Source organism: Balaenoptera acutorostrata, chromosome 5 (assembly GCF_949987535.1).
Source record: "Balaenoptera acutorostrata chromosome 5, mBalAcu1.1, whole genome shotgun sequence".
In the NCBI taxonomy this organism is placed as follows: Eukaryota; Metazoa; Chordata; class Mammalia; order Artiodactyla; family Balaenopteridae; genus Balaenoptera; species Balaenoptera acutorostrata.
The window spans coordinates 107,444,430-107,469,204 of NC_080068.1; the positions used below are offsets into that span (position 1 = coordinate 107,444,430).

Sequence of the window (24,775 nt, forward strand, 5' to 3'; positions counted from 1 at the left end):
CTGGAGCAGAGATGAGCAGCCGTGATGGCTGGGGGTGGGGAGTTGATGGCTAATGTCACAGGGGCACTAGGCTGACCAATTTCAATGTGTTCTCCCCACCCCACCTTTGGATTCTAGAAAGATGACGCTCAGAGTCTGCTCAAGAATTTGGAGTCTAACGTTCAGACCCCGTCAGAAACCGGCTCCCCATCCAGGAGGAGGAAGAGAGAAGCACCGACTTCAAAGGATGAGGAGGCTCTGAACGTAAGCTGGGTGTTTGGGGTGCATTGGAAGAGACTCACGCTGGGTGTCCCGTGCCCTAACTGGATTTCATCCAGAGAAGCCCCAACAGATCTCATGTCCCAATAGGCTTCTTTTTGAGGTATAATTTACATAGAAAAAATGCACAGATTTTAACTTACAGTTTAATGAGTGACAGGTGTATACACCCCTGTAACCAAGACCCCAATCGGGAACGTTCCTTTACTCCGGAAAGTTCTCTAGTGCCCCTTTCATAGGCAGCCACTGCTGTGATTTCCATCGCCATGATTGGTTTTGCTGTTCTAGAATTTTACATGAATGCAATCACGTGCTTTCCTGTGCCTGTTGATCCAGGTCGTCGTTGCACTTGTCATTTGTCCCTTTTAATTGCTCAGCCCGCTGTGAGGATGTGTCACAGTGGGGGTTGTTTCCAGTGCTTGGCTATTCTGAACAAGGCTTCTGTGAATGTTGGTGTGTAAGTTTGTTTGTTTTCATTTTGTTTTATTTCTTTGAAGTAAATATCTAGGAGTGGGAGTTCTGGGCCTCTGATGGAGATGTTAAAAGATAGATGCTCCCTGTACCTTCCTTGCTGCTCCCCTCCCCACTCCATCCAGCCTGAATCGGCCCATAGGGCATCACTTCCTGCATAAGCTCCGTGCATGGAGAGGGCGTTTCTTCCAAAGATGTGTTCTTTCTAGTCACTTCCTGGTCCCTAGAAAGGACCAGACTCCAGTCATTTGCCCAATTGACTCCAGCCTCAATTGCCCAAAGGTGAATATAGACATCTAGGTAGGTAGGTAAGTAGGTAGGTAGGTAGGGAGAGAGTGAGAGAGAGAGAGAAGTGCTGGGAAAAGGGGAAAGATTGGAACTAAGTTTCTTATTTAGCATCTACTGAATTCCAGACATTTTCACATGTCATTTTTGAGTGATGTAAACACTCGTGTGAATTCTCTCATGCAATCCTCTCAGCACCCCATGATGTAGACCTTGTTTATTTGCCCATTTTCCAGATGGGGAAACTGAGGCTCATGGAGTCAGGTCACTGTCCTCAGTCACGTAGCTGAGATTTGGGCCTGGGGGTATTCAGCTCCTACCTGGGAGGGCTGCTTCCCCGCAGCCTCTGACACTCAGTCACATTCTGCAGCTTCTGTTTACCAAGCAAGGAAGGTGCGTTGGGTATTCTAAAACAAATTTCACCAAAAAGTTGGAAATGAATAGGAAAAGCTTCTAGTTAAGCTGAAAATTCAGTGTTCGAGTCACCCCCGTGTCTGTACTTCCCAAGGGTTCTGGAGACAGGGCTTCCCTTCCCCACGCTGGGCCAGACCCCGTGGAGCGATCAGCTGCCCTCCCAGGGCTGAGACATGGGGAGCTGGAGAGGAAGAGAGAGCGCCTGACTGTTCCCGGAGATGAGTCCACCCTTCCTCGTCTGTGCTGTGTGTCTCGAGATCACACTCCCAGCCTCTCTGTTTCCAGGTGCTTGTCTTTCCATGTGTGTCTGTCTATGTGTGTATCAGTGCATCTCGCTGCGTGTCCATGTCTGTTTTTGTGTGTCTCTCTCCATGTGCATCTCTGTGGGCCTGTGTGTGAGAGTGTGACAGTGTGGCTTTGTGATGTCTCCCTGTCTTAGTTTCTCTCTCTCCCTCATCTATCTCTATGCCTCTGTTCCCCTCACCCCATAGGATTAAAACCTTGCTCACAGCAATGAAAACATATGTCCATGCAAAAACATGTGCACAAATGTTCCTGACAACCCTAATCACAATAGCCAGAACGTGGAAACCCAAATGTCCATCAGCTGACGAATGAATGAACAGAATGTGGTCCTTCCATACAATGGAATACTGTTCAGCTGTAAAAACAACATGAGTGAAACTTGAAAATAGTATGCTAACTGAAAGAAACCAGTCACAAAAGACCACATGTTATAGGATTCCATTCATCTGAAATGTCCAGAACAGGTAAACTTACAGAGGCCAAAAGTAGATTGGTGGTCACTTAGGGTGGGTGTGGGGAATGGGAGGGGTAGGGGTAATAGCTAAAGGGTACAGGTTTCCTACTGAGATGATAAAGATGTTCTAAAACTGACTGTGGTAATGGTTGCACATATCTGTGAATATACCAAAGCGTATTCAATTTACATGGTTCAGTTGCATGAATTATATCTCAATAAACCTATTTGAAAAAAAAAAAAAAAACCCTTCTCACACAGAGGGCAGCCTCAGATATGATACAAACAACGTTGGCTTTGGGATCCAGAATCCTGGAACCCAGGCCCAACTCTGCCACCTGTGTGCTGTGTGATGTTGGGCAAGAGACATAACGTCTCTGAGCCTCAGGGTTCTTAGCTTTGCGTTGACAGTAGTGGTGGCGCCCCCACAGGGTCACCCATGAATCAACTCTGTGAACCCTCCTACCACAGAATGAGTTCATCTTTGCCGGGGAGCCAGATCTCCACCTCCCCAGAAGTCTAACCCATTTCTTCCACCTAGTAATGTTTTACCTGTTAACCATTAGCTGTGCCTCGCCGATGCCCATTATCAAGCTAATAATTGCCAAGAGTTAAGTTAAAGATCTGCCCGTTCCAGTGACCGGCTTGACAAAATGCCCCTGCCTTCTGCAGGCTGAGCTTGTCAAGGAATGAGGGCAGGGCTGATTTTGACAGGGCAAGTTGAGCTGTAACCCTGACATCCTCCAATGCCCAGAAAACCAAGGCATTTGGGGTCCACGCCACTCCTTGCATGAACTCTGTTTTGATAAATAGCTCATGTTAGCCACAAACAAACAAAATTCCAGAAGGCTCTTAGGCATGCTACTCCCCAGCCTCCTCCTGTCCTTTGGCTTTGGCGGAGGGAGGGTGCATACCTCCCCTCTGGAGGTATTTGTGCATTTGCCGAAAAGAGCACCTTTTCTCAGAGAGTGAAATGGCTTTTCTTTTCCTACAATTATGTTTTAGCTAATTTTCTGAATAATCGCACTGCTTCAGCTGAAGAAGTTTTACATTGTAAATTTGCACTACAGCCAATTTTCTGAATAATTGTGTTGCTATGGTTGGGGAGATGATCAGACTTTGGAGGACTTCTGAACTTAATAAGAACTTAATAAGAAGAGCTGTGAAAAACTAAAAACAGCCCAGGCTCCCGGTTCCCAGGTTCTGCTTCTGTCCATCTCAGGTGGACCCCTGCGTTTATATTCTTTGCTTCTTATATTATGTTTTTTCCCCTGAAGTGCAATGTTTGTTTGGTGTCTCCTCTTTAGAAGGTGCACTCCTGGAAGGCAGAGACCAAGCCTTCCTCTCATTTTCTACCCCTTTCATTCCGTCCTTTCTTTTCACCTCTGTTTGGAAGAAGTTTAAAAATGCACAGTGCTCTTTCTGGTTTTGCATCGTTCCTTGAAAAAGTGTGTTTCCGCTGGACCATCAGCCAGGGCCGGCTTCATAGGTGGACGTGCGCTATGGTCACATGGACCCCGTGCCCAGTCACCATGCCCCCTTCTCCCCCCGCCCCCCGCCAGTTTCTGGACTCTGCTGTCTTGAAATTCTTAATCATTTTGAGTAAGACCCACCCGCCCCGCCGCTGTTTTCATTTTGCCCGGGGCCCCACAGATTATGTCACCCGTTCTGAAGTCAGCCTTTTTAGTCTTACGGCCACGCTTTGCTGTTGTACCAGTCCCCCAGCTAAGAGAGTGGGACTGGCTGCTGGGAGCTGGGGACAGGCCTTGCTCTGCTCCCTCGGATCCAAGGAAAGCCAGGAAGGGTTTTAAGCCAGGAAGTGATGGGAATTGTATGGTTTTTTTTTTTTTTTTTTTTAAAGGATTTTCTTATTTATTTATTTATTTTATTTTTGGCTGTGTTGGGTCTTAGGTTCGTGCGAGGGCTTTCTCCAGTTGCGGCAAGCGGGGGCCACTCTTCATCGCGGTGCGGGGACCGCTCTTCATCGCGGTGCGCGGGCCTTTCTCTATCGCGGCCCCTCCCGTCGCGGGGCACAGGCTCCAGACGCGCAGGCTCAGCAATTGTGGCTCACGGGCCCAGCTGCTCCGTGGCATGTGGGATCTTCCCAGACCAGGGCTCGAACCCGTGTCCCCTGCATTAGCAGGCAGATTCTCAACCACTGCGCCACCAGGGAAGCCCAATTGTATGGTTTTTGATGGCCACGGGGGGAGAATGGATTGGAAAGTGTCCACCTCTGAGCCTTCCTTTGCCTTTCCGTAAAATGGGCCTGATCATGATAGCACCAGCCTCCCCAAGCTGACTGTTGTGTGACAAGGAAATGAGCAAACACGCATCAAGTGCCAGCACATAGTAGGCCCTCAATACTTGGATGGGGAGCCAGGTAAGAGGCTATTGCTGCCCCTTGGGGTAAATATAATGGTGGCTTGGGCCAGGGCTGTGGATTTGAGAGATGTCTAGGAGGTTAAGTTGGTGGGATTTGTGGTCGATTGGATGTGGCAGATATGGGAGTGACAAGTATCTCAGGATCCAAGTTGTGTCCCTGGGCGTGGTGAAGCATGGCTCTTCCTCTCGTTCTCATTTGTGTCATGTCGAAGGAGATGGATGGTGTCAGCTGAAGAGGAGGGACTCTGGAGTCAGGGAATCTGATTCAAATCCTGATTCTGACATTTAATAGCTGTGTCACCTTGGGCGCACAGCTCAACCTCTCTGTGTCATCTTCCCCGTCTGGGAAATGGCAGGGTCCTTGGAAGTTTAAGGATGGATAGATGGACATATGAATGGTCCTTAAGTTTAAGGACCACATGTTGGTGGTCCTTCCCCATTCTTGTCATCTAAGTCTGTTTTTGCGAGTCCGAAGACAGAGATAGACATGACAAGAACTGGGGCGCTTGCCCCAGAGCTTCCCCCCTGCCCTGCTCAGAAGGGCACACGGCGACACCCTCTCTGGAGATGTATACAGGCCACGTCACGGGCTCTGTCCGGTGCTGTTTCAACGTCACACAGCGTGACGAAGCGATAAATTCTTCTGCTTTCCTCGTGATAGGATATGTAATTCCAAGGAGAACTCAGCAATCAGAAATCAGTCATTTGTTACGGAGTTCCTTTTTTTAAGATTTAGTTGCAAAGCGTTGGAATCGATGTGGATGCAGTTTTCACCTGCCAGCCAGGTCAGAATTGCTGAGTAGAGATTCCTCCCGGCCTGGAGCGCCGGGCTCCTGAACCGCTGCCCGCTCAACTTCATTCACCCGCTGGTTGTGGCCAAGCATTTATTCAGCACCGACCGTGCAAAGTGCAGGGGCGACCCTGACAGGAGAGCGATATGGAAAGGATGTGGGGCCTTTCTGTGTCGTGTGGAGCAGGCAGGAATCAGTCCATTGAGCTGCGGTTGGGGAGCTGGTTCCTGAGCAGTGTTTGCTGGTGTCTCTTTACTACCGTGACGTATAGCTGTCCGTCGCCTCGCTTCTGCTCTGTTCCAGCAGCTCTGCTGGGAGCTTTGTCCGCACCGTCCTTGGGGGCAGATGCGCTACCTGCTTACTGTCTGCGAAGACTGAGGCTCAGAAAAGTGAAAAGACCTGTCCAACCACTACTTTTCATTTAAGGGTCTAATCAAAAGCCTTGCGTGAATATTGCCACACGTAAGTGCTTGTACACCTGGCAGTGCTAAAAATATTTGGTTCCTTATTCCACCAAAAAGTGGTTCACAATTTTTAGGAAAACTTTTGGTGTTGTCAAGTTATTTAAATCCTTACTTCTTCCAGGGCTGAAGGCTTGGAATTAAATGAAGAATGTGCTATTTAACATCGGTCCGTTCGCCCACCCACCCATCTGTACATCTATCCCTCCCACACACATCCCTACACCCATCTATCCATCCATTCACCTGCCCATTCATCTGTCCATCTGTCCATCCATTCGTATGTCCATCTATCCATCCATTCATCCATCCATCCATCCATCCTTCCATCCATCCATCCATCCTTCTAGCAAGTGAGCACTACTTGGGTCTAAATGTGCTTATTATGGTCCCTTCCCGAGGCCACTGTTACAAATGGGATGTGGCATTTTGGAAACTCTTGGTGGTTTGTCCTTCATTTTACCGAAAGCCCCCGTGCCATTTGTTTTTTTTTTCCTTCCCAGGAATGTGAGCCATCTTTCAATAGCAATATCACAGCGTTTGCACTGAAGGCAAAAGTCGTCTATCCCATCAATCAGAAGTTCCGGGTGAGAGTCCTGAGCTCCGTCTTAGAAATGCAATTAACCAGTAATGTGCTAGAGATTGGGGTAGGAGAAGAGGGATTAAATGTGCAATTTGGGGTCCTATTTGAGGATTTTACGGCAAGTCATTTTAATAGAGATAATTTTGTGGCTTTGTAATGGAGCATGACTTTAGGGTTAATCCATTTTATGACAGTGTTGTCAGGGACAGGGTATGCCCGTGGTATATACAGCAAGGTATCCACAGGGACACCAGGTGACAGCACAGTAGGGCAGCATCCGCCCTGACCTTTTAACACTAGTACAAATACTAACAAGTTACTAACATTAATCCTTACAGACCCTGGGACTAATGCCAGCAGCTGACGCTGAACATTTACTGCGGGGCTGGCACAGTGCTAAGCATTTGTCATACATTACGCATTTCAGTATTCCTTGCAACATTCCTATAAGGTAAATAATATTGTTCTCTCCACTTTATGCATAAGGAAACTGAGGCCGGGAGAGGTTAATGATCTGCTCAAGGTCATACTGCAGGAAGTGGCAGGGCAAGAGTCGTACCCTCAGGTCTTACACCTGGAGCCAGGAGTTCACACCTGTGGCTGGGAGTTTTGCAGAGAGCAGCATATTCCTTGATGTTTCAAGGAGCCCTCGGCCTATGTGATGCTCCCCCAAAAAAATAGTGTCCTGGTCAAGTAAGTTGAGGAAAGTGCTGCCTGCTCTCCTGGAGATAAAGAGGACACACTCAAACCCAGCTCCTATCTCAGCCGTTTACTCTTGGCCATTTTCTGACTTCTCAGGACCTCAGCTTCTTCATCAATAAAATCGGGGTAAAGGGCCCTCCTGCCTCACCCAGTTGTCTTGAGGGTGAGATAGGGAATTAGGCATAGGGCTTAGAACAGTGTGTGATGTCTGCGCACTCAGCACATGTTCAGTTTTTTAAATTATTATTTGCTTTTGAGGACAGCCAGAGCCTATCGAAGGCTCTGAGAATTCCTGTACCAAAGAAATGATTCTACCTTGTTCACGCAGACTTTCCCAAACTAATTTTTCTGTGGAACCCTCACAGTGAGCAGTAACTGTATAGTTCATGAGACTGCTCCCCGGAACACACATTGGGAACCACTTCCTTCACTATCTGGTGGGTGGGTGAAGGTACAAAACCCCCAGACCTGGGGCGTTCATTCGCCATCAGATCCCGTGCTAGGCAGGCTCTGTGGTGGGCCCTGGTGATTATCCAGTGGTCAGGAGAGCACTGTCCTCACCCTGGAGGACCTCCCAGCCTGGCGGGTGTTGCAGGATGGCGTGTGAGAGCAGGCAGGACAGAAATGACCAGGGTCCTGTGGAACCCGGTGTGGGCTAGGCCCGGGGATCAGGGTAGGAAGATTCAGGGGTCTGTGTCTGGAGGGAGGGATGCTTCAGCCCAGCAGACAATGAGTTAGGGGTGTTTCAGGCAGGGGGACAAGAGTCTGGAAAGGCTCAGAAGCACGAAATGATAGTGAGGGTTTGGCGCTGGCCACCAGCTCGGTGCTCCCTGGGCGTGCACCTCTGGGAGCAGCAGGAGACGAAGCTGGACGTAGGGATGGCTGGCATCTGCTGAGCTCTCTGGTTGTGCCAGGCACTAGGCTATGACCTCATGTGGCCACGGCAGTGCAAGGGGCTTGAGTTCCTTGTTAAGGGGCTTTGAGTCTATCCGAGGGCAGGTCAGTGGACAGAGCGGGCCTGGGGTCTGGGACAGCAGCCGGAGAGGTGGGGCAGGGCAGGCGGGCTGCTGGGGAGGTCAGAGCCGGCAGCCGAGGGTGGGCACAGGTGGGCCATCGGGGAACAGACCCAGGCTGATAGCTGGAGGGGAGGAGCCTGGTGCAGAGGGGCTGGCCTTTGGGGACAAGTGATGTGACAAGAGCTGCGACGAAGGCCCCTAGGGCCGTGGCCGTGCCCCTGGGGCAGAAGCTCTGCGGTGTCCGCTCACACCCTCCCTGCCTGCCCCAGCTCGGCCGTCCTGGGAGCCATCGCATGTGTCACCGGCGGAATTACGGGAACACTCACGATGGGTCACGTGGACTGAGAGTACGCTTTCTCTCCTGCCCCCCAGCCTCTGGCCGACGGTTCCTCCAACCCATCTCTGCACGAAACCTTAAAGCAGCCAGTCTTGCCGAACCAGCCCGTGGAGGCATCGCCTTCCAGCAGCCTGGGGAGCCTGAGCCAGGCTGAGAAGGATGACTGCAGCTCCTCGTCCAGCGTCCACTCGGCCGCCAGCGACGACAGGTTCCTCGGCCGCACCTTCCTGGGGGCGAGCAGCTTCCCCGAGGCACTGACCTGCGAGAGGTGAGGAGGGGGTGGGATGGAGGATGCAGACTGATAGGCTGTATCATGCTCAGTGGAGGAAACGGAGGCCCAGAGAGGTTAAGGACTCAGCCATGGACACACAGCAACCCAGTGTCAGAGCTGGAGCTGAATGTGTGGTGTTGGCCAGCATGGGGGTCAGGGAGCCAGGCCTGAGCCCTGGGGAGAGACAGAGGGGACCTCCTTTAATCACTGACCTGCCCCGTGCACTGCATAGCAGCAGCTAGCACTGGCTAAGTGTCTTCTGTGTACAAAATATTAAGCACTTTGCAGGGATTAATTCTCTCTTGAGCACGAGGAGCAGGTCTGTCTTATTCACAGCTGTGCACTACCACCCGGTGGGAGCCTGGGACAGGCAAGTGATGAACAAGTATTAATCAGTCAATGAATTAATTCCTCTCAACAGCCCGACGTTGTTCAGATTGTGTAGTAGATGCTAATATTGCCCTCATTTTCAAAGAATAAAATGAGACACAGAGAGGCAGAGTAACTTGCCCAAGGTCACGCAGCAGGTGAGTGTTGGAGCCTGGTGTGACCCCACCACCTTATCTTGCAGCCCATGCTCTAAATCGCCAAACTGTCCAGCCCAGAGTAAGGCTCAGCACCCAGTAGGTGCTCAAAAAGCTAGTCAGCAGGTTTGCACGTCAGTCCTCAGGCCTCTCTCAGATCTGAATTTCCGTGAGTCCAAGGAGCCCTGGGTGATTTGAACCAGGCGTGGCCTGGCTCAGGGCTGTGGAAAGAGTGGGATCAGAACCCTGAGCTTGGTGTTGACCCTGAAGGTGGCCCCGGGAAGGAGGGACTTCATTGAATTGGAGCTTTCTCGGCTCTCCTGCCTGGCTGGGAAGGGGTGTTTCTTCCCATTTGGACGAAGAGGACTTGAACAGTTCAGGTGGGAGTGTAGTCATTTAAAATGCATTTGACTATGTTGGAGAAAAGGTCAAAGGCCTTTATCTTCACACTGTCAGTTATCTGCCCCTGTGACCACGTGACCGCTACTTGATTTCTCTGACCCTTGATTTCCTGAGTCAGTTTCCTCATCTGTAAATGGCTGTGAGAATGTGTACATGATGGCAGAAAGGAATGATGACACGTGACACTAGACATGAAAATGCCGGGGGGGTCTGGGGGGGAGTGCTCTTTTTCATTTCTCTCACCTTCCATCTCTTCCTGTGTTCTGTCTTTGATGTCTCGGGCAGCTGCTTCCTTCTGGTCACAAGTGGGTTTCAGATGGCCTCTTCGATTGCTCTTATGCACCTGGGGTGGCTGTGAGCAATCTCTGCATGCCGCAGAATTTACAATCTGGAGTCAGGATGCACCATGGCTTATCCTGCAGGGATGTATTGATGACTCGGTAACCTTACTCCCCACTTCAAATACTCTGAAAGTCTCTTCTGTTTCTCTTTGGACTTTTCAGCGTGGACCTTGACTTGTGTATCTACAACCTTCACTTAAAAGACCTGCTGCATCTGGACACGGCGCTGAGGCAGGAGAAGCACATGGTAGGTGGAGCACTCAGGACCCGGGAGACAGACTCTCCGTGTGCATGGAGTCCCGGAGACCCTTGGGAAACGGGTGTCGGTGACAGCGGAGCCGCCACAAGGGGAAGGCAGAGCAGGGTTAGGCGTCTGACCACAAAATGGAAAATCAATTCGTGCCTGCAGACGGGGAGCAGGATTTATTTACCCATTGCCATTGGGGTTAAAAGCAGAAAGCTGGGTACCTACTCTCTGCGCACAGCTCCTGATGGAGACCAAAGAGAACAGGATTTTTAGAGGAATGATAATAGTGATCATAAGATTTATGAGTGCTTACTATGTACTAGGTGCTGGGGGTGTGACACAGGTGGTTATTTTAAAGCTCACACAACCCGGCGAGGTGGGTGCCATCACTGTGTCCACTTTATAGATGGGGAAACTGAGGCACGGAGTGGAGACTGGCCCTAAGTCATAAAGTTCTAAGTTGGGGCTGAGATGGGAACTTGAGTACCTTCTTATGGGTGTGCATTCTCCGAGTGAAGGAAGGAGAAATCAGAGCCAGGGACGTGAGGAAACAAGATTGGTCTCTGCCAGATGCACATGGATCCATACTGGATCCAGGTTACAGAAAATCAGAGGGATGAGTCCCACTGTAGCTACAGAACCTCCATGGGTTAGCCAGGCAGCAAGCCCACTGGGGTTGAAAAAAGAAAAAGAATTATTTTGGGCTTCCCTGGTGGCACAGTGGTTAAGAATCCGCCTGCCAATGCAGGAGACACGGGTTCGAGCCCTGGTCCAGGAAGATCCCACATGCCGCGGAGCAACTAAGCCTGTGCACCACCACTACTGAGCCTGTGCTCTAGAGCCCGCGAGCCACAACTACTGAGCCTGCGTGCCACAACTACTGAAGCCCGCGCGCCTAGAGCCCGTGCTCCGCAACAAGAGAAGCCACCGCAATGAGAAGCCCGTGCACTGCAACGAAGAGTAGCCCCCGCTCGCCGCAACTAGAGAAAGCCCGCGTACAGCAACGAAGAGCCAAACGCAGCCAAATATAAATAATTAAAATAAAATAATAATAAAAAAAAAGAATTATTTCTCCATGAGACACATCCTCTGAATTACTGAATGAGGGAGGAGACCTACAGAGAGAAGGGAGGAGAGAGAAGGCCTGTTGGGAAGAGAAAGGGAGGGGTAGATGGAGAGAGTGACAGAGAGACAGACAAAGACAGATATGCCCACAGGTGCTTCATTGTAAACCGGAGAAATAAAAGAATATTAAGTTGAGGATGCAACAGAAAGAAATTTTGCTCTGTGTGAGCAGAACGGGCCTTGTAAACAGGTGCCAGTATTTGAAACCGTAAATCATCCTAGGATTCCAGAAATTGAGCCTGTTCCTACAGCCCCACAGACCCCTGTGCAGAGGCTCATGGACATGAGGCACGAGCCCACCTGCAGCTGCAGCCTGCTTTCACTTAGCCACACCTGGTCCTGCTTGGGGGCAGGTGGCCCTGGCGATTTTCTCAAAGGCTCTGCTCCCTGGAGGGTGATTGTTTCTGTGCTCAGAGCCCCATCCAGCTGGTGAGTGACGTGGTCCTGGCCCCTCGCCCCTGGAGCGGCCAGCAAATGCCCGCAGGGAAGCAGCCTACTGTCATGAAGAGAGCATTCACCGTCACTCATCTGTGGGCAGCCTCCCCGCCCTGCTGGACACAATACTGGGGACAGCCCCTGCCTTTATGGAGCCCACTGTCCAGGGGAGAGATGGCAGTCAATAGACTGCACAAAATGCACAGAGGCAAAAAGTATGACAAAGCAAATGATGAGGCATGTACCATGTACCATGAGGGCATGTAAGAGAGGACCTGAGGGCATGTAGGCTTCAGGGAGGTGGTCAGGCTTCCCTGGAGGGAGATACTTAAGCTGGAACCCGGGAAAGTTCCAGGAGCACCAGATTAGGAATTAGAAACTTGGGTTCTAGTCCACCCTCTGACACTTACGAGCTATGTGACTTTCTGTAAGTCACTTCCCCTCTCTGGGCCACTTTAGGAAAGGTGTGAAAATAATATACTTGCAGCTTTTACTCCATGGAATTACTAGGGAGTCAAGTCCCACTTTGAAAGTTCTCTGTAGGCAAAGTTCTGGGCTCTGTTGGGCTGTGTGATCTGCGTCATCACAGCATCGTTTATGAAACACTGAAACTCTGCTAGGCTAAACACTTTAAATGTCTGATCTCATTGAAACCTCAGTGCTGTTCCACTCATGAGGAACCTGAGTCTCAGAGAGGTCTAGTCAGTTGCCCAAGATCACACAGCTGGTAAACTGCAGAGTCAGAACCCAAATGATGTTTGTCTGAGTCCAAGGTCTGTGTATCCTCAGAGCCCAGAACAGTGCCCTGCACATCGTAGGTGCTTAATAGAAATGTGTCTGGTTGACATCGTTGCCACCCTGGGAGAGCTGCTTTCTAAACATGGCCTTCCATTCACTGCAGGGCATGTCTTTATCGTATGTAAGACCTAGAGAAACATGGGGAACAGGAGGGCACCATGTTACACAAAGACTTCAAATTTCATTTCTCTGGTAGAGATCCACTATCACAGGTCAGGGTTCAGAAGTGATTCAGACCAGATGTGACCACCGTGCACCCAAGAAGCTTAGAGCTCTCTGGTGGCCCTGGAGGAGGAAGACACTGGTGCTGGGCTTGTCTAGGAGGTGGAGTTGTAACCTTTAAAAGCAGAATGGCAGAAAAGAAAATAGATCGGGGATGTGGGAGGGGGGTGGCTAATATCAGAGGAGCACTAGGACTAGCGGATTTCTCCTGGTGCTGGAAAATTCTCTACCTTGATTGTGGCAATACATGGGGAAAAATTGTATAGAACCACGTGCACACATATACACACAAATAAGTGCATGTAAAAATGGGTGAACACTGAGTAAGGTCTATAGTTAACTCTATTGGACCTATGTCCATTTTCAGGTTTGATATTGTACCACAGTGGTGTAAGATGTCACCCCTGGGGACAAAGTGCACAGAACTCTGTACTGTTTCATCTTCCTCTAAGTCCATAATTATTCCAAATTAAAAAGTTTTTACGGGCTTCCCTGGTGGCGCAGTGAGGCTTCCCTGGTGGCGCAGCGGTTGAGAGTCTGCCTGCCAATGCAGGGGACACGGGTTCGAGCCCTGGTCTGGGAAGATCCCACATGCCACGGAGCAACTAGGCCCGTGAGCCACAACTACTGAGGCTGCGTGTCTGGAGCCTGTGCTCCGCAACAAGAGAGGCCGCGATAGTGAGAGGCCCGTACATCACGATGAAGAGTGGCCCCCGCTTGCCGCAGCTAGAGAAAGCCCTCGCACAGAAACGAAGACCCAACACAGCCAAAAAATAAATTAATTAATTAAATAAATTAAAAAAAAAAGTTTTTACAATTCAAAGGAATGGGACAAGACCTGTGAATGTTACTGATTCAGTTTGGGGTCAAAAAGAAAATAGATTTGAGATTAACATCTTGAGAAAAGAAAGTTACTGTACATAGCCTCAGACTTCAGTGGATGGAAAGTCAAGACAGTTTTTGTCTTTTTAGAGCTTATTAGCATTGGCAAGCATAATGAAGGTTGGTGAAGAGTTCTGTGTCTGTCCCTCATGGATGTCCCTTGTGACATGAGGCCAGTTGTCCAGATTTCTCAACTGAGAGTTCCTCATCTGTAAAATGGGGAATATTGTACCAACCTCCTGCTGTGATGATCATTTGAGATAATATATATATTAGCCTGGCACAGAAGAGTGTTTAACAAACCTTAAAACAAGGATCGTAAACTATGGCCCTTGGGCCAATCCGGCCATACCTATTCTTTTACACATCACCTATGGCTGCCTTCATGCTGTAACAGCAGAATTCAATAGTTGCAAAAGAGATAGTATGGCCTGCAAACCCCAAAATATTTACTTTGTGGACATTTGGAGAAAAACATTTGCTCACCCGTGCATTTAAAAATGTCTTACCATGGGGGCAGTCCAAGATGACGGCGTAGGAAGATCCTGTTCTCACCTCCTCCCATGGACACACTGAATCTATAGCTACATATGAAATAGATCCCTCTGAAAAAGACCTAAAAACTGGTGAACAGCTCCTTCATGACTAACACTCTTGGCGTACCCTCAACAAGTGGGACCCATCAAGAATAAATTAGGCTGCTGCGGAGCAACTAAGCCCGTGCGCCACAACTACTGAGCCTGCGCTCTAGAGCCTGTGAGCCACAACTACTGAAGCCCACACGCCTAGAGCCTGTGCTCCGCAACAAGAGAAGCCACCGCAATGAGAAGCCCACTCACCGCAACGAAGAGTAGCCCCTGCTCACTGCAACTAGGGAAAGCCCGCACACAGCAATGAAGACCCAACACAGCCAAAAATTAATTAATTAATTAATTAATTTTTTAAAAAAGGAAAAGAATGAAAAAATAAATTAGGCTGCTTAGACAATCACAAAGGTTTGAGAGACAACCATGAGCTAGGTAGGGCAAGGTTGAAAGATAAAGTTCATCTTTTACAAGCCCACTTCTTCAAGACTGGGAGAGGTAGCTGTTTTGCCTAATGCATAGAAACAAACACAGTCAATCAAAATGAGGAAACAGAGCAATATGTTCAAACAAAAGAACAAGATAAAACGTCAGGAAAAAAGCCTTAATGAAAAGGAGATAAGTAATTTACCTGATTAAAGAGTTCAAATAATGGTCATAAAAGCTCATCAAACTCGGGAGAAGAATGGATGAACAGAGTGAGAACTTAAGGAAAGAGATAGAAAATGTAAGTACCAAACAGAAGTCACAGAGCCAAAGTATACAATAACTGAACTGAAAAATACACTAGGGGGTTCAACAGTAGACTAGGTGAAGCAGAAGAAAAAAATCAGTGATCTAGAAGACAGGGCACCCAAACAGAACAGCAAAAGGAAAACAGAATTTTAAAAAGTGAAGATAGCTTAAGGGACCTATGGGACAATATCACATGAAATAACGTTCGCAATACCAGGGGTCCCAGAAGGAGAAGAGAGAGAGGGGCAGGAAACATATTTAAAGAAATAATGGCTGAAAACTTTCCTAACCAGGGGAAGGAAACAGACATCCAGATCCAGAAAGCCCAGAGAGTTCCAAAAAAGATGAACCCAGAAAGATCCACACCAAGATACATTAAGATTTAAAAGTCAAAAGTTAAAGAGAGAATCTTAAAGCAACAAGATTAAAAAACAACTTGTTAACTACAAGGGAACCCCCAAAAGACTATAAGCATATTTTTCAGCAGAAACTTTGCAGGCCAGAAGGAGTGCCACGATATATTTAAAGTGCTGAGAGGAAAAAACTTCCAATCAAGAATACTCTACCCAGCATGGTTATTGTTTAGAGTTGGAGAGATAAAGGGTTTTCCAGACAAGCCAAAGCTAAAGGAGATCATCACCACTAAACCAACCTTACCAGAATTGTTAAAGGGACTTCTTTAACCTGAGAAGAAAGAGCATTAATTAGTAACAAGAAAGCATACAAAAGTAAAAGTCTTACTAGTAAAGGTAATTATACAGTAAAGGTAGTTAATTAATCACTTATAAAGTTGGTATTAAGATTGAATGACAAAAGTAGTAAAAATATAACTACAATAATCACAGAAACACAAAATAAAAAGATGTAAAATGTGACATCAAGAAGCATAATATGTGTGTGCCAGGAGCAGAGGGTGGGTGGGAAATGCTGAGTTTTAGATTGCACCCAAACTTAATTTGCTACCAACTTAAAATATACTGTTAAATATATAAATATTATATGAGCATCATGGTACCCACAAAGCAAAAACCTCTATTAGATACACAAAAGATAGTAAGAAAAGAATTTAAGCAAAACACTAAAGAAAGTCATCAAACCACAAGGGAAGAGAGCAAGAGTAAAAGAAAGGAACAGAAAGTAACAACAAAACAGCCAGAAAACAATGAACAAAATGGCAATAAGTACATACCTATCAATAATTACTTTAAATGTAAAAGTACTGAATTCTTTAATCAAAAGACATAGAGTGACTGAATGGATTAAAAAAACAAGACCCAGCTATATACTGCCTACAAGAGACTCATTAAAGATATATGTACACAAGTACACACATGGACTGAAGGTGAAGGCATGGAAAAAGATGTTCCATGCAAATGGAAAGCAAAAGAAAACTGGTATAGCTATACTTACATGAGGAAAAAGTAGACTTTAAAATAAAGATTGTAATAAAAGAAAAAGAGGGGGATTATATAATGATAAAGGGGTCAGTGCAACAAGAGGATATAACATTTGTAAATATTTATGCATCCAGTATAGGGGCAACTAAACATCTAAAGCAAATATTAACAGATCTAAAGGGAGACACTGACAACAATACAATTATAGCAGGGGGCTTTAATATCCCATTTACATCAATGCATAGATCATCCAGACAGAAAGTCAGTGAGGAAACATCAACCTTACAGTACACATTAGACCACATAGTCTTAATATATATAAACAGAATATTTCATCCAAAAGCAGCAGAATACAAATTCTTCTCAAGTGCACATGGAACATTCTCCAGAATAGATGATATGTTAAGTGACAAAACAAGTCCCAATAAATTTAAGATCAAAATCACATCAAGCATCTTTTCCAACCACAATGGTATGAAACTAGACATCAATTACAGGCATACCTTGGAGATATTGTGGGTTCAGTTCCAGATGACTGCAATAAAGCAAATATCACAATAAAGTGAGTCACATGAATTTTTGGTTTCCCAGTGCATATGAAAGTTATGTTTACTCTATACTCTAGTCTATTAAGTGTGCAATGGCATTATGTCTATGAGAACAATGTACATACCATAATTTAAAAATACTTTGTTGTTTAAAAATGCTAACCGTTATCTGAGCCTACAGCAAACTGTAATCTTTTTGCTGGTGAAGGGTTTGAAATATTGCAAGAATTACCAAAATGTTACACAGAAACACAAAGTGAGAAAATGCTGTTGGAAAAATGATGCCGATAGACTTGCTCAACACATGGTTGCTACAAACCTTCAATTTGTAAAAAATGAAATATCTGCAAAGTGCAATAAAGCACAGTTCAATAAAACGAGGGATACCTGTACAGGAAGAAAACTGGAAAAATCACAAATATGTGAATATTAAACAATGTGCTACTGAACAGCCAATGGGTCAATGAAGAAATCAAAGGAGAAATCACAAAATGCCTTGAGACAAATAGAAGTGGAAATATAATTTACCAAAATCTATGGGATGCAGCAAAAGCAGTTTCTAGAGGGAAGTTCATAGCCATACAGGCCTACCTCAAAAAAACCAAGAAAAATCTCAGAAAAACAATCCAACTTTACACCTAAAGGAACTAGAAAAAGAAGAAAAAACCAAGCCCAAAGTTAGTAGAAGAAAGGAAAATAAAGATCAGAGCGGAAAAAAATGAAATAGACTAAATAAAAGCATAGGAAAGGTCAATGAAACAATGGCTGGTTCTTTGAAAAGATAAACAGAACTGACAAACTTTTAGCTAGCTTCACCAAGAAAAGAAGAGAATGGGCTCAAATAAATAAAATCTGAAATGAAAGAGCAGTTACAACTGATACCACAGAAATACAAAGGATCATAAGAGACTACTATGAACAATTATGTGCCAACGATTGGACAACCAAGAAGAAATGGATAAATTCCTAGAAACATGGACTCTTCCAAGATGGAATCATGAAAAGAGAAAATCTGAATAAACTGATTACTAGTAAGAGGATTGAATCAGTATGCAAAAACTTCCCATCAGACAAAAGTACAGGACCAGATGGCTTCACTGGTAAATTCTACCAAACACTTAAGGAAGATTTAATACCTATCCTTCTCAAACTCTTACAAAAAATTGAAGAGTAGGGAATGCTTCCAAACTCATTTCACTAGGCCAGCATTTTCCTGATACCAAAACCAGACAAGGATGCCAGAAAAAAAAAGAAGAAAATTACAGGCGAATATCTAAGATAAACATAGATGCAAAAATCCTCAACAAAATATTAGCAAACCAAATTCAGCAACAGATTAAATGGATCATATACCATAATTAAGTGGGGTTTATTCCAGGAATGCAAGAATGGTCAACATGCACAAATCAATCACCATGATATACCACATTAACAAAATGAAGGATAGAAATCATATCATCTCAAAACAGAAAAAGCATTTAACAAAATTCAACATGCATTTATGATAAAAACTCAACAAAGTACGTATAGAGAGAATGTACCTCAACATAATAAAGTCCATATATGACAAACCTGCAACTAACATCATACTCAACAGTGAAAAGCTGAAAGCTTTTCCTCTAAGATCAGGAACAATACAAGGATGCCCACTCTCGCCACTTTTATTCAACATAATATTGGAATTACTACCCAGAGCAATTAGGCAAGGAAAAGAAATAAAAGGCATCCAAAATGGAAAGGAAGAAGTAAAGCTGTCAGTATTTTCAGAAGACATGATTTTACACATAGGAAAGACTGGACAAAAAACTGTTAGAACTGATAAATTCAGTAAAGTTACAGGGTACAATGTACAAAAATCTGTTGTGTTTCTATACACTAAAAACAAACTATCAGAAAGAGAAATTGGGAAAACAATCCCATTTACAATTCAATCAAAAAGAATAAAAGACCTAGGAATAAATTTAGCCGAGGAGGTGAAAAACTTGTACACTGAAAACTTGACATTGATGAAAGAAATCAAAGAAGACACAAATAAATGGAAAGATATTCCATGCTCATGGGTTGAAAGAATTAGTATTGTTAAAATGTCTGTATTACCCAAAGTAATCTACAGATTCAATGCAATCCCTATCAAAACCTGAATGGCATGTTTCAAATAGAACAAACAGTCCTAAAATTTGTATGAACCCACAAGACCCCAAATAGCCAAAGCAGTCTTGAGAAAGAAGAACAAAGCTGGTTATGTCAATTATTCTTCAAAAAAAAAAAAGCTCCTTACTACACAAATATGTCCAACTGACCTTTGACAGAGGTGCAAATGGAATTCAGTGGAGGAATGATAAGCTTTTCATTAAATCATGCAGTTGGGCATCCATAAGCAAAACAAAATGAACCTCAAGCTAAACCTCATACCTCATACAAAAATTAACTCAAAATGGATCATGTACTTAAATGTAAAATATAAAACTATGAATCTTTTAGAAAAAAAACAAAGGGGAAAATCTTTGGGATCTAAGGAAAGAGTTCTTAGATTAACACCGAAAGTGTGACCCATAAAAGGGAAAACAAATTGAAACTCATCAAAATAAAAAACTTCTGCTCTGCAAAAAATCCTGTTAAGAGGATGAAAAGACTGAGGCAAAAAAAAAAAAAAGACTGAGGCAATATTTTGCAAGCCACATTCTAAGAAAGGACTAGTACCTAGAATATATGAGGAACTCTCAAACCTCAATCCTAGAGTCTGTCATACAGAGTGAAGTTAAGTCAGAAAGAGAAAAACAAATACCGTATGCTAACACATATATATGGAATCTAAAAGAAAAAAAAAACGGTTCTGAAGAACCTAGGGGCAGGACAGGAATAAAGATGCAGACGTAGAGAATGGACTTGAGGACACGGGGAGGGGGAAGGGTAAGCTGGGACGAAGTGAGAGAGTGGCACAGACTTATATATACTACCAAATGTAAAATAGATAGCTAGTGGGAAGCAGCCGCATAGCACAGGGAGATCAGCTCGGTGCTTTGTGACCACCTAGGGGGGTGGGATAGGGAGGGTGGGAGGGAGATTAAAGAGGGAGGAGATGTGGGGAAATATGTATATGTGTAGCTGATTCACTTTGTTATAAAGCGGAAACCAACACACCATTGTAAAGCAATTATACTCCAATAAAGATGTTAAAAAAATAATAATAAAAAAAAAGAAAAAGAAATAAGTAAACAATCCAACTGGAAAATGGGCAAAAGACATGAACAGATTATTTCACCAAAAAGAATGTACGGCTGGCAAGGAAACACACACAAAAGCACATGAAAAGATGTTCAACATCATTAAGCCATTAGGGAAATGCAAATTAAAACCACATGAGATATGACTACACACCTATCAGAATGACAAAAATAAAAATAACAACACCACCAAATGCTTGTGGGGTTGTAATGAAACTGGATCACTCATACATTGCTGGTGGGTATATAAAATGCCACTCTGGAAAACAGGCAATTTCTCATAAAACTAAATATACAGTTACCAGAAGACCCAGCAGTTGCCATCTTGGACATTCATCTCAGAAACACATATGTTCAGTCAAAAACCTGTATGTGAATGTCCATAGCAGCTTTATTTGTAATAGCCCCAAACTGGAAATACTCAGATGTCCTGCAATAGGTGAATGATTAAATAAATTGTGGACACAGCACCCTTGGACTTGCCAGGGTGTCCCTGCCTATGGAGGACCCTTCTTGGTTTAGAGGACATGTTCGTCCATTGAGACAGGGGGCTGGAGTAGATGACTTTACACATCCCATTTCTGTACAACCATCCCTCTGATTCTTTCCACAAAGAAGCAACCCCCCTTCGCCTCGCCTGTTTTCTTGACTCATGGAAATGGGGAAAGGGGGGGCTTCCCACAGAGTGGGCTCCTCATAAGTATGTGCAGAAGAAATGAAGCATTTTTCTTTAGAAGCTTCATGAAAATGCAGTCCATTACAGGCCTTTGTCATGACTTTTAATCTGAGGTCTTTTCCTAGATCGAAAAGTGTGTGGGCAGTTGGGGGAGAGAGAAAGAAGGAGGCAGGAGAAAAAGGAGGGAAGGGAAATACCATTGTTTAAACCTTTCTCTTTGTTATGTTTCCCTTTTTGGCAATAGATGTTTATTCAGATTTTTAAAATGTGCCTCCTTGACCTTCTTCCTAAAAAGAAGACTGATGATGAATTATACCAGAAGATTCTCTCAAAACAAGAAAATGTAAGTCTTCAACCTATATTTCAAAATAACTTAAAAATAGTTTATTATGATATATAAAACATAATATTATAGTAAAGTATTTTTTATGTATAAAAATAGCTTATTACAATATATACTTTTCAACACAATATGGTATATAAAAGTATAGCTATAAACATAATAAAACTAACAATGTGTATTATTAAAATGTGGAAAAATATTAGAAGCAGAAAAAAAGAGAATGTTGGTCATACCCACTACTCAAAGAGAACCACTATTGATTCTATTTTCTGTACAAGTGTGGGGTATTTTAAAATATATAATTTGCTTATTGGTTATAACTCTTCCTACTACTTTGCATTCTTCTCGTTTCAGTCTTTTATACAAGCTTTATATTGTTTTATGTGCAGCAAAATGAGTCAGGACTTGGAGTCAGAGTGGTGGAGATTGATATCCTGGTCCTGTCTTTCACAAACTCTCAGAATCCTAGGTTGTTCCTTTGTGCAATGGGATAATAATTCCCGTCCTGCGGGATTACAGAAAGAAGAAAATGTGTATGAAGCGCCTAGCAAAGTAACAACCAGACCCTGATTATATGATCGCTGCCATCATTCCCATTCCCACCAACACCACCACAATCATCTTCATCATCATCATCAATATCATTGCCATTATTATCGTTTTATTACCAATACAATCACCACCACCACTATCATTATCATCATCATCATCACCATCACCACCACCGTCTTTATTATTGTCATCATCGTCATAATCATTCTTATTATGACCATCACCACCGTTATCATTATCTTCATCATCATTCTCATCATCCTCATTACCACCACCATCACCATCCTCCTCCTCATTACCACCACCACTACCAACATTTCATCATCGCCACCATCGTTGTTGCCATCATTCTCACTCCTCCCATTGCCACCATCATCCTCATCTGCATCGTTATTCTCATCTTCGTTACCATGACCATCACCACCTCCACCATCATCCTCATCATCCTCACTTCTGCCATCACGACTTTCGTCTTCATTATCATATCATTGTCATAATCCTCATTCCTTCCATCCCCACCATTATCTTCATCATAGTCATCATTATCATCCTTATCACTGCAACCATGAGATCTGGGGGATTGGGAGGAGGGAGTGTTTCTTCCTCACTCTTCTGGATTCCAAGGGGGAGGATTCATCACTACATCCCAGGGAGAAGGCAGTACATCTTCATTTTTGTTAACATCATTGTCATCATCCTCAGTACCACCACTACTGTGACCCTCATCATCAGGCAATGCACAGAGTGCTTTACACACATTATTTAATCTTCACAGCAGCCCTGTGAGTGCCCATCAATTCTTTTTGTTTATAGCTGAGGAAGTTGAGGCTCAATGAGTTTAAATGACTCTCCAATGACAAAAAGAATGATAATGCTGGTGGTACTTGTAATTGTACTAGTAATGAATGTCATATGGAAAGAATAAGAGCTTTGGTATCTGCAGGCCTGGGATCAAATCCCACCTCTGCCACTTCCAGAGCATCTTAATTATGTCAGTGGCTACTGTTCAGTGGAGGTAGTCTGGCCAAGGGCTTTAAATGCATACTTTCCTATAATATTGACAACAGCCTCAGAACTTCTAGATGAAGATGAGACGTGCCCAGAAATGGCAGCTGCTTTGGAGAGAAGCAGCATAGCACATGCAGTTAGAAGAGTGGGGCTCTGGAGTCAGTGAGCCTAAGGGGCCTAGCCTAGCACACCACTTCCTACTGGGAGACTTTGGACGAAATATCTCAACTTCCCATAGATAAGGTTCCTCATCTGGGAAAGAACCCTCATTTCTCTCTTGTAGAGATGCTGTGAGAATGAGAAGTCACACATGGCTTCCGCTTGGATAATCAATAGCAGTTTTCCTAATGAATTTGGACCCACACCAGTGTTGATTACATGTCAGTGAACACAGGTCTAGAGAAAACAGAACAGCCCAGAAAACAGAACAGAACAGAAAACAAACCCTCCACATTCCAGGTTGGGGTTTGAAGGACTCCATACATAGGGTTCCCCTTTTCCTTCTAAGTTCTGAGTTAATTAAGAGAAAGCGTTGGGGAGACAGAGAAATGTCAGCTTTATCACTGAAAGGGGCCAGCTTGGAAGACATAGCTTAGGTGCACAGCGATCATGGCTTCCTAACACTGAATCCCAGGATTAGCTAAATTGCTTACCTAAATTGCTTCCTGGCAAAGCTGGGCCACCTCAGGCCTCCCCACACAGAAAAGGGACCTTTGCTGCCCAGCTCACTCTGGGCTGAGCCCACACCAGAGCAGTGGCCTCCCCTGAATGGTCCATCCCAAAGAGGAAGAGGTTGGGCAAGCTAGGGGCTGTGCTCACTTCCTGCTTTTGAACCGCCAGTCAAATACATATCACTTCCTCCCTGGGGTGTACTAAGTAATCCTTCCCCATGGAAACCAGAGGAGTGGGGAGGAGACACTCCATCCCACAGCCCAGATGTCATGACGTGTTCCTGGACTTCATAAAGATAGGAAGACACGATTTCATTGTTTTTAAAATATGGCCTATTTTGGGGGGGATGAGGGAAAGACTATAGAAGAAAATACGTAATCCATTATTACCGAGGCTTTGTGATGATGTTTATCATCAGTCCTTCAGTAGGACAACACCCAAAGCATTTAATTATGGTTAAGAAATATTTTATGATAATGGGGTGAAAATGAAAGCATTTCTTCTCTAGAATTTAAGATGCATTAGGTTTTTTCTGTATTTGCCTTTTTCTTTTTTTCTCCAGGATTTGGAGGAATTAGAAAAGAGACTTCAGGTCAGACTGTCAAACACGGAGATGTTGGGTGCTGGTGACTCTGAATACATCACCCTGGCAGATGTAGAAAAGAAGGAGAGAGAATATTCTGAGCAGCTAATAGCTAATGTATGTGATGGATTTTCTTTCCCATATAAGAAGCGTGGTTTCTGGGACAGTTCATTTGTCGAGATTAAAGAGATGGTACCTAGAAGCATGTTTAATACTAGAATTCCCTGTTGTGTTCTTCCCTGGAGCCAGGGATCCAGTTTCTGAAATTAAGTGATAGAGAAGGTATAATTAAGGGGCCAAGATTTACTGAGGGAGTCTTTTTTTCCTCTTAATGAATTCTCCTTGTTTAAATTTTACATTGATCTTTTTATCATTCAAAGCAAAGACCACTCTAACCCTGTGTGTCATTACCGCCCTGTGGCTTAGAGCAGATGCCAGCTGCTAACTTCTCAAACTCCAGGCATCACTCATAAAAGCATGTTTTAAATTCTAGAGAGGTTGGCTTCCCTCAAACTCTTTTTTCTTTGAGGTTCTACTACCTGCTGTTCATATATTATGAATTAAACAAATATTTTCTTGGCACCCAGGTGTTGTGTTGGACTCTGGGAATTCAAAATGAACTTAGACCTGGCCCTGCCAGGGAGATGCTCAGGCCTGTCTGGTGGGGGGCACTGACAGGTGAACGGATGAGGACTTTGTGGGTTACAAGTGCCATGATAGACAGAAATATGGGAAGACTGAGGCAC

At 44.7% G+C, this 24,775-nt stretch overlaps 1 protein-coding gene across 6 annotated transcripts in view; it reads left to right on the plus strand.

Moving 5' to 3' along the window:
• The window catches only part of EVC (EvC ciliary complex subunit 1), an 87,947-nt gene that overhangs the window by 6,722 nt on the left and 56,450 nt on the right, over positions 1 to 24,775 (plus strand). For all 6 annotated transcript variants that reach the window (XM_057546415.1, XM_057546412.1, XM_057546410.1 and 3 more), the window contains exons 2-7: positions 118 to 243; positions 6,326 to 6,409; positions 8,496 to 8,728; positions 10,161 to 10,245; positions 21,116 to 21,214; positions 24,009 to 24,146. In XM_057546415.1, the coding sequence (XP_057402398.1) occupies positions 118 to 243; positions 6,326 to 6,409; positions 8,496 to 8,728; positions 10,161 to 10,245; positions 21,116 to 21,214; positions 24,009 to 24,146 (765 nt within the window). The remainder of the gene's footprint in view (positions 1 to 117; positions 244 to 6,325; positions 6,410 to 8,495; positions 8,729 to 10,160; positions 10,246 to 21,115; positions 21,215 to 24,008; positions 24,147 to 24,775) is intronic.